Source organism: Amaranthus tricolor, chromosome 4 (assembly GCF_026212465.1).
Source record: "Amaranthus tricolor cultivar Red isolate AtriRed21 chromosome 4, ASM2621246v1, whole genome shotgun sequence".
Lineage (NCBI taxonomy): Eukaryota > Viridiplantae > Streptophyta > Magnoliopsida > Caryophyllales > Amaranthaceae > Amaranthus > Amaranthus tricolor.
In genome coordinates this window covers 17,732,428-17,743,264 of record NC_080050.1, presented here as the reverse complement: position 1 = coordinate 17,743,264, position 10,837 = coordinate 17,732,428, and the positions used below count along the sequence as shown (strand labels likewise).

At 30.9% G+C, this 10,837-nt stretch overlaps 1 protein-coding gene across 1 annotated transcript; it reads right to left on the bottom strand.

Annotated features, from left to right (window-relative positions):
- Positions 1 to 4,449: 4,449 nt before the first annotated feature.
- On the bottom strand, positions 4,450 to 6,603 carry LOC130809707 (protein GRAVITROPIC IN THE LIGHT 1). Its single transcript, XM_057675473.1, has one exon. It carries the CDS (start codon positions 6,303 to 6,305, stop codon positions 4,896 to 4,898), a length of 1,410 nt encoding a protein of 469 aa, XP_057531456.1. The 5' UTR covers positions 6,306 to 6,603; the 3' UTR covers positions 4,450 to 4,895.
- Positions 6,604 to 10,837: the final 4,234 nt, after the last annotated feature.

Below are 10,837 nucleotides of genomic sequence, written 5' to 3'. Positions count from 1 at the left end.
GCTGTTAGGAAATGTAGTGAAAAAGGATTCCTGTGTGGTGAAGACTTGTGTGTTATCATGCACTCGGTTGTTGCTCTTAATGATTTTCTTGATCATACGGCTATGCTTGCTTTGCCTCATCAAAGGTCCATCAATTTTTCTTTATTTAATACTACTACTCATCATCATGTTGGCTGTGAAAGCCCCTGTTTTTGATTTTTTTTTTTAAAAAAAAAGAAAACACGTGTCCTTGCCATGTCCCTTCCGTGTCCTTGCCGTGTCCACGTGTCCGGAAAAATATTAAAATATTGGACACTTTATTTGGCGTGTCGGACACGGATTTTCGCGTGTCCATGTCCGACACGCAGGTTCAGGAACGTGTCCGTGCTTCAGAGGTGGGGTGGAAGTAAGTAGATTTTTTTTATATATATATTTTGTTATTTATGATAATATTTTTGTTTTTTTAATTTATTTTATATTTTTTTACGTTAACCTACGCAAATAAATTACCTTTCAAGCAATAATATTCTTGGGTAAGGTTCTAATAGTTGAGATTATTCATGATTAATCAAAAATTAAAATTGTTGTAGCAAATAAGTGAAAGATTGAATCATTCATGATGATTTTTCATTTTAAATTTTGATTTTATATCATATATATTAAACCAATTTTTAATTATGCAATTTTAACCCAAACTTGCTCTTTTTTAATAGAATGAAATAATGAATTACATGAATCAGATCTTTATAATGATTTAAAATAGAAAAAATTGATATTAATAATCCAACCTTAAACACATCCGTTGTGAATAATTTCAACTTTTGATTATTTTTTAATAAACAAACCTTTACCCTTAGTTTGCTATCATCTTACAAATAGGGTATGCTGATAACAAACTACGGGCATATGTTGAATTATTGTAAAATAAAAAGGTTATGTTGATAGGAAACTAAGGTTGGATAATTAAAAAAATTAATTCAAAGGTTGAATTATTCACAGTGAATGGATGAAAGGTTAGATTATTAATATCGATTGTTCCTTTAAATATACAAGAGGCTAACTAATACCATTGTAAAATTTCATAGATGTATAAATATGGAATAGAACGATAATTGTTAAACATCTATAACCAAAAGAAAACATATATTATAATCAAAATATATATTGTAATCGAAAAGGTTCGTTAAGAATTAATAACTTTTTATGCATGACTTACACAACAATGTTGGGATCAAGCAGTAGAATGTACTATTGTCTCAGAGATTAGTATCCAATAAGATACCTCTAATTAATCTACTTAGATCTAGATTGATGGTATGCTAGCACCGAGAAAACAATAAAAGAGAAAAAGAAAAAAATTAAGCTAATTTTTCTTTCTATTTTTCCCTAAGTCAATTATTTATTACTGACTACCAGGCCAATCTATAACAAAAGATTAAAACTCTATTTGAAAAACACTTTTTTTTCAAATAAACCATAATATTAAACTATTGAGGGTAATAGAATATTAAACTTTAATTATATATTATCAACCTGGTCTAAATTAATCTTTAATAATTTGTACGTCATTTTGAGATTATCCATTTAACTTTATTTAGTATAATCTTATTAACCAAAAACATATGTTGTTTTTTAGCTAATAGTGTCCGCATATAAATGTGCAAATTACATATTTATATTAATTCTTTAAGTATTTAATATGTATTGTAAGATTAATAGTCGTAAGGAGCTCCTTAGCAAATACCAAAGGTACTGCCAAGGATAATTAATCTTCTAACACAAATAGATATGATTGAAATAGCCCAAACCAACATAAACAATATAATAATATTATCTACAAAGTATAGCGGAAGACTTATAGATTTATGGGCTGAATTCGACTTGTGGCTCAATAACCACAGCAAAACAATATTGGAGTATTTAAAACTTTTTACATAATTAAGTGAACATTATTTACAAAACATCATAAAATTATTACAATTTAATTTACAAATATCTAATTTACATTTGTATTTCAAAAAGAAGTCCTCGCCTCGCACATAACACACTATACAAGTAGGCATCGTCTCCATATCAAAGCTAACCTGAAAATGGATCTATTCCCATAAAGGATAGGCTCCATCAAAGACTGTCAACAATTGAATTGTTGAGTAATCCGACAAACTATCACATTTATATAGAAGTCATTAACAAATCTCCAATCAAATTCTTTGCTCAATTGGTAACTACCTAAAAACATTATTTTATCCAAATCCAAACTCTTTTAAAAACACCTTTGGTATCGACATAAATACGACTATGAACCTTAAGTTCATAACGAATCAAAATACGACTATAACTTTACAAGTTAGTAGCGAAATCAAAATACGACTATTACTTTATAAGTCAATAGCGAAACAATACGGCAAATGAAAGATATGCTTTCATTGCGAAACGGGTGATCTAAATCCTATTACGACTATTACAGTTATTACAGTTTAAAATGTGAGAATATATGGACCGTCAGGAAGTAGGTTTGATCTAAATCCTGAGAACACGGGTGATCGTCATCATCAAAAATACGGTTCTTGCAAGAACGAAACGGGATCGGGGGCTCGAGACCGATCCGAATAACCATTACCTATTATCAAGTTGTAGGATATCACAATAATTTGGATATAAATATCCATTGACAATTCCCAAAAACGAACATTTTTTAATATCGAACATTTCAATATAAAACAAATCAATAAATCACTTGATTTTCTTTGAAATCAACAACCATGACTCATTTTCATTGTACAATATATTTAAAAACTCATATTTATAAAGCTATGAACATGCAAAACATAATTGTGGTCAAGGACTAGAAGCAAGGTCAAACAAAGTCAAAATCCAAAATTTCGAACATCAAAACTTATACAATTTTATTCAAATAACAAGAGCAGTAATACGACACCTTTTATAAAAGGTAACTTGAACTTTAAGATACTTAAATTAAATTTAAAAGAAAGTAGTTTGCTTGTAGGTTACCTATATGAAAAAATTCTTCAACCAAAAATCAGATTAAAAAACCAAAAAACTTCATTGATGCATTTGAACAAACACGTTGTGTAAATCAACTTAAAACGCCAAAAAATAACAATCCAAGCTCCCTTTTAGCATCACCGTCAATAATACTCAACAAACTCATACTATCCATAATTACCCAATAAAGAAGCATAAAATAATCTTAAATACTTGATTAAAAAAATACCCAATTGAAATCCCAATTTAAACAATTAATCTCATAATTGACTATTTTCAATTTTCATGACACTCTGTTAATATTTTGGACATAACTCTCTCATACAAACTCATTTTGGGGCGATTCAAGTGCCCATGTGACCACAACTCAGAGCTCTACAAATCTTATGCAGACACCCGGATCCAAAAATGGCTAGAAGAGGCTCGAAATCAGCCAAGAACAGAGAAGACAGAATCTGAATTTTATTTTCAAGAACTATAAATGAACTTTGCTTTTAAACTTTGAAGATGAATCAAAACCCCAAATTGTATAGTCACTAATCAAATACTACCACATGAATTAGAACTCAAAGATAATCCAATTGAATCCAACTTCAATACTAGAACTGATTGCCCAATTTATGTAAAATAAAGTTAATATTCAAGTATGCTTGATTTCTGTTACCCAACAAAAACTTAATACCAACTACAACTTGATTTCGAGAAAACGAACTCAAAATCCCCAAACCCTAGTAATGGAACTAGAAAATGATGGATGAAAGAGAACTTAGTTTAATAGAAAGAGAACTTGATTTTCATTTAGTTTAATTCAATAATAGAAAGAGAACTTACAGTTTATAATTTTTAGTTTACTAGTATCATTTAAGAACAAGAGCTTCAATGATGTTTGTGAAGGAACAAATGAAGAAGAAGAAGATGGCTAGGAGTTGTTTCAAAAAGTTTGTATTTGCTTTCTTTAGAATACTGACTTCCTTCTTATAAAGCACGACTTTGTAGGAGTTGGATGACACCTACACTAATATGTGTCATTAACTAGTAATTCAAGAAACACTTCTCCCTATATTTACGCTTTAGACCCGTAATAGTATAATTTATCCCATATTATAAAATATGTTGGACTAGAATAGATATCGTAGGTAAGTAAAATAGTCTCATTATTTTACCTTATTCAAATGTCACTTTAAATAAAATAAAGAAAACTTTAATTACGAATCAAAATACGTAATAAAACAAATTATCATCTCTAAAATAACATTATATCAAATTTTCATTGTATAACTTACTTTTTGTCTCAAAATAATCACGATTAATACCCAAATGTATTAAAATATTTTACTAAATCCTAATAAAATATTACGCTTAAGAAATACTAATTCTAAATACACTTAACTAATTATAATTAATTAAGCGGCTAATTTTTGAGCTATTTTAATGATCCCGGCCATTGTGACCAAACAGAGCAACTTAGCAAGAAATCTGCTGCATAATCACTAGGATGAAGGTATTATGGAACCATTTACAACATTTGAGCTGTAATCCGAAGCTATCATCAGATAAACCATTTAAGCAAGTCAAAGCACTAATATGGAAGATTTGTATATACAGTTTTAAGTAACAGTATATCTTATGATTTAATACAGCCCTATTACGTATTAATTCTCAAATACAACCTCCCTACATGGTACATAACACACTCTATTTGCAAGACTGGTCTGTTTATGAAATCTTTAAGAAGGAATAACAACCTTCAGTTGTTCGGGTTCTTGACGATGCCCAATCCTGCTTTTCTACACATTCTCTTTTCGACCTACAATTAGCATTTCAAGATCATCTCAACAAGATCATTCTAAAAGCCAAAATGACTGAGGCACTTATTCGAGACCCATTCATAATCGAAGCAAAAAACAGCCTCACTTCTCGGATTTCAAGCCCGTTAGATAAACCTGTGACTGAACAATTGTCTGTCCAATCTTAAAACCAGGAACCACCGTAAATTCGACTTTCGGCCTTGATTTGCAAGGATATGTGCATCTCTTAGTGATATCCTCCATGTACACCATTGAAAATTCAGCATTTCTTTCCACTTGAAAGATATCCACCGGAGGATTAAAGGAAAACGCAAGCTTATGCAATGCCCAAATCGAGCTTGCCATCTTCACAAACAACTCATAGAAAACACCCAATGATTGCCATGAACTAACCATAACTTCATCCTTGTCCAAGTTCTTAAAAATTGTAGATTCCATTGTGGGATGTATAAGTCCTTGGAATTTCCTCTCACAAAACTTTGAAAACTCACAATTTGAATAGTTCCTCAATATCTCAATCGGATCACTGGATATGTGTTCCTTTAACTTCATTAAAGCAGCCTTCTGCTCACCATTTGAGGAAGAAATATGACCATTTACAGCACCGTCACTATCAACTAACCCAAAATCCTGTAAATCAAACCCTTGAAACATTTGCAGACAAACATAGGACAGCAACGCGTACCGATTGTGTCCTTTCTTAACATAATCAACACCATTGTACACAGAATTCGCTACCAAATCCAAATCCCAGTGCGCCTTCTTCATCAAACCAATCAAAATCTTAGTAAACTTATGGGAAAAACTAAAAGCCTCACTTAACATCTTGTCATACACTCCAATTGTCAACAAAACCTCACTACTCTTTTCGATTGGAGAACAAGATGACAATTTCTTTGCCAATCTCGAATTCACATTCCTTATTTCATCCAATTTTTGCCTTAAACTGGAGAGCTCCTCATCTTTAACATCGATTTCAGACTGTAAACGGTTAAATACTGTCTTCAAAGCCCTAAGTTTATGCTGATTTTCATTAACTTGAAATTCTAAACAAGACCCAGTAGAGAACTCAATGTTAAAGTTGGGATTTTGATAGTAATTCTTATACAACTGTTTAAAATCAGAAAGGGTTTGAAGGTGAGAAACTAAAGATAAATCGGCATTCTTTAAAACTTCTTCATCGATTTTAGGCGCATGGGCAGTTTGCAATTGAAGATAAAAAGCTTCAAAAGATGAAACTGTGGCAAATAATGAAGTGATTAGGGTTTGATTGAATTGGGCATTTGAAGAAACTTTACCTCTATGTGTAACAGGAGCAAGTTCTTGAGGTGGGTCAGACTTAATACCAACTTTCTGATCAAAGATCGGTTCTTGAGGAGAATCATCAAGAAGATTGTATTTTTCAGAATCATCTGAGAAAAATTCAAGAGCTTTAGACTTGAAAGAAAAGGCAAATTTCTGAAACAACTCGGAAATTTGAGGGGTTTTTAGTGATCCATCCATTTCGGGCATAAATGATAAGAGTAAAAATACGGAGTAAAGGAGATTGAAAGTTATTAGATTCAATCAAGTAATTTCTGGAAAGTTGTTCAACATTAAGTTATTTTATATGGTTCCCACTTCCCACACCTTTTGCTTTGCGTTCGACCGAGATGAATAGAGAAGAAAGGTTTATAAATTATGATGACATCGAGAAGAGAGAAGAGGGAAGTGAGAGACAATGAAATTTATTTACCGTTGTGGATTTGGTGTCGGGGAAGTAAGGAATGGAGTAGAGGTGAGGGGACTGCGCTCTGCGCATGTGCTATAAGTGGACTTTTTCTTCGTTGATAAAATATTTTAGTAAATGAACTTTAAAATACATTATGGCCTGTTTGGGAACCCAATTATCATCACAAATTCTTGATTTGAGACAATTATTATAAGACGACCTCATACAAGAAGGACTGATTATTCATTAGTATATATGGATTTAGACAAAATTACTTATTTTGATACTTTAGAATTTTAAAATATGGATTTCCCAAATCTTAAAAACTTGAATAATAAGATAGAGATTTAGATTTCAAAATAAAGGCTAAATGGCTATTATTTTGAAATACAAAACACAAAAAATATTTCATTTTTTTGAAATATCCCACTAATACTTATCCCCATCTTCTAAAGCCTAGTTTTCGCAAGTTTATGATGAAATTTCTTGTCTTCTTTCTACTATGTATGCAATTTAATCACCAAATTTTCGCACCAGATTTTAAAGCTTTCCTTTTCCATTCATGTTGTTTAATTTTTTTGTTTTTCACATCTTCCTATTCAAATGCTTTCGTTTTCTTTATCAATACATCTTTGCTCATATTTTGTTTGCTTTTCTGATTTTAGTATAAGATTTTAATGCTATTGTTTTCGATTCATGTTGTTTGCTTTTTTTGTTTGATTTTATTTGCTTTTTTGATTTTCGCATCTTCGGATCATCAGATTTTAATCCAAGATGTTGATTGTCACTGTCTTTCTTTGAGTCATACTATTTTCATGTATGAACTTGTTTAAGAAAGAAAAAGTTTTAATCAGAAGAATTCCAATTGATGAAAAGATGGTTTATTGGTTTGTTCTACATTGGAATCAAGGAGGTAAAATAAAAATATTTACTATTGGATTGATTTTGCTTCAAGTATGACTTTCTACTTCTTCGGTATACTTGTTTATTGTTGTTGTTATTGAATCTAATTGGGTATACGTTTTTTCAAATATCGAATGTTTACAATTTTTTACAATTTTGTATATATATATGTTTATAATAGTTGTTATTATTAATGTGATCTGTGTCAATTGATATAGTTAAGTTAAATTATCTATTTTGGTATATTTGTTCTGTAATATTGATCGGGACTTTAAGTTTTTCAATAGTAATACCGCAAGTGCACGGCATAGCTTAGTACGATTGCAAGTTTGGGTCGAATCCACAAAGAGTGGGGGTTAAGTTAATAGTTCCTCAGTCGATTAGTGTGTTCGAAAACGTATAATAAGATGTTTGGAGATAGAAATAATTAAAGCAAGCAATTAAAAAGGCTTAATGAAAATAAAGCATAAAAGTAAATAAGGATACAATGAACTAAAACAAGGATAAAATGATCAATAAGCTAAGAGACATATGTTAGGCTTTTTCACCAAAGTAGTGTTTACTGAACTTTAACCTAAGGTTATGGATGTTTTTTTATGGGGAAGAACGAATCATAAGTACTAATGTTCTCTCTCGAGCAATAAAAGCTTACTAAACATACTCAACTACCTATTCTCATGGAACAAAGTATATTTTAAGACATGAAGTAGACATTCAACATTTCCAATCAAAGCATCTGTCTATTCTTATGGAGATGTCTTAACTTTTAAACATAGATTATCGTTAAAAATCGACTCTCGCCCTCAATTTAACGACACTACATCATGATAGCAAAATCCATCTTAAACCATAAACAACACAACCAGGCCAAATTTAAAGAAAACAATTCAAGCTACATACATGGTGATAATGCCTAGCCTAAGCCAAAATAAACTACTCACTCATACTCATATTTAAATTATAGATTGCAAACAAGCTAAGAACCATAGATGGATAGATTAAACTAGAGTATCCTAATGAGTTGAGTGCAATATAAGTTGAAGAACTACAAGCATGAATATATATATACATATATATATATATACATATATATATATATATATATATATACATATATATATATATATATACATATATATATATATATATACATATATATATATATATATACATATATATATATATATATACATATATATATATATATATATATATATATATATATATATACATATATATATATATATATATATATACATATATATATATATATATATACATATATATATATATATATATATACATATATATATATATATACATATATATATATATATACATATATATATATATATATACATATATATATATATATACATATATATATATATATATACATATATATATATACATATATATATATATATATATATATATATATACATATATATATATATATATATATATATATATATATATATATAAAACTAAAGGAAAATAATCAAAGATAACCAAGTGACATGAATTTAAAACAATATAAGCAAGGATAGAAATTACTCTTTTAGGTTCAATCTAAGGATGAACAAGATGATTTGATGATTCAAAGTAATATCCTCCAAAAGCTTCAATAATAATATGTCAAAGGTAGAAGAATCCAAGTTGCAAAATATTACAATAAAGGATGAAGTTGTGCTAAATACTAATTCTTAAGTGAAAGGTAAGCAAAGCTATGAAGAATACATAGAAATTACTTAAAATAAAAGGTGAAATTTGAGATGCATAGCTGTATCTTCCTCTTCTCTATTTATAGGCTTCAAAAACAAGTGGGGGTGGTGGTTTAATGATTGCTCCACCACCCCTAAGTTGTAGGAGGAGGGGCGTGGTGCCACCCTAATGGATAGGTAGGGTGTCTGGCAGTCTTAGCAGCAGCAATTAGAAGCAAAAAATGTAATTGGACCTCGAATGATATTTAAAAAGATCGCAAAAGCTGTTGCCGCCCATTTTGCTCGACCCGAGTGGAGCCCCCTCGACCAATCGAGCCACCATCAGGTTTAACATCAGAAACTTCAAAAATTGGACAGAATGAGACAATTAGCTCCGCTCGACCCGAGCCATCTTGCTCGAACAGTGGAGCTGTTATCCTGTACTCTTGAATTGAATCCTAATAATGATCAGAAGCTACTGGAAGTTTGAATGCACTTCACTCGACCCGAGCCAACTTGCTCGACCGGTCGATCGACCTTCAAGAATATGATACTCGACTTCTGATCTCAAATACATGCTCCTGGATTGCTCGAGCTACATTGGCTCGAGCTCATTCTGGTCGAGTGGGTCTACTTTGGCTTATTTTGGCTTGTTCTTATAGCTTGGCTCATGATGTTTCACTTCTTTGAGCCCTCGGTGTTTAGGTGAGCAATGTATACAACAAAAGGGACTAGTTTGTGCTCGGTGTTGATGATTACATCCTGAAATGAAATAAAACACCAAAGCAACAAAACAAGCGTAAAATCCAATAATCCAATGCAATAACATATAGTTTCCTCACGCTAAACAAGCCACTTATAGGGGTAAAAATAAAGATAAAATGTAGCTAACAAACTCCCCCAAGCCAGACCCTTGCTTGTCCTCAAGCAAGCATTGCATTATCATAAAGAGAGAAGATCGGGAACCAACATAGATGCACATGAACGATCTAACAACAGCTATAGTCATGAACGCACAAGCCACAATTTCTCAAAAGATGTATGATAGATTAGCAAGCTATGATTATCAATTCTAAAAAGTTTGAAGTGTGTTCTTATTCTACAAATTATTCTCAAAACAAGTTATCAAGGAATGACCTTACCATACTGAGTCTAAGACTCGCAAATCAATCATAATGGGTATAAGTAGACCTCACTTTTGGGTATGTTAGCCAAGATGACAACCACACTCAAGTGTTTAAAGTTTCGCTCATTCCTTCATCCTATGGCTCAAAATGATGTGAGCCTCTAAATAGAGATGTGTCAACGTTTCGCACCTTGGTACTCGACAACTCAAAGGTTATGACTTCACTAGAAGTAGGTAGACTGACCTAAAGGGTAGAATTCTGTGCAAGACGATGAAATGTAACGAAAATTTTATGAATAGAGGCTAAATAAAAGTGGTGTAATGAATAGCATAACTAGCTTGTTTTGTCTATGGTTTATACAAGTTGACATAAATATTTGATATTTTTTTCTTTTCTTTTTCTTTTTTTTTTTGATTTATGAATATAGAACCAATATACATTACAGCTAACTCAAAGGTGAATATAAATATATAAAAATGTAGTGGAGAAGTGAAAACATAATCATTGACCGTCAGACTAGTATTAAAGTACGGTCAACTATGAGCAAAAGGAGGTTTATAATGATCAAGAATGTACAACTGCAAACTAAAATACAATCAC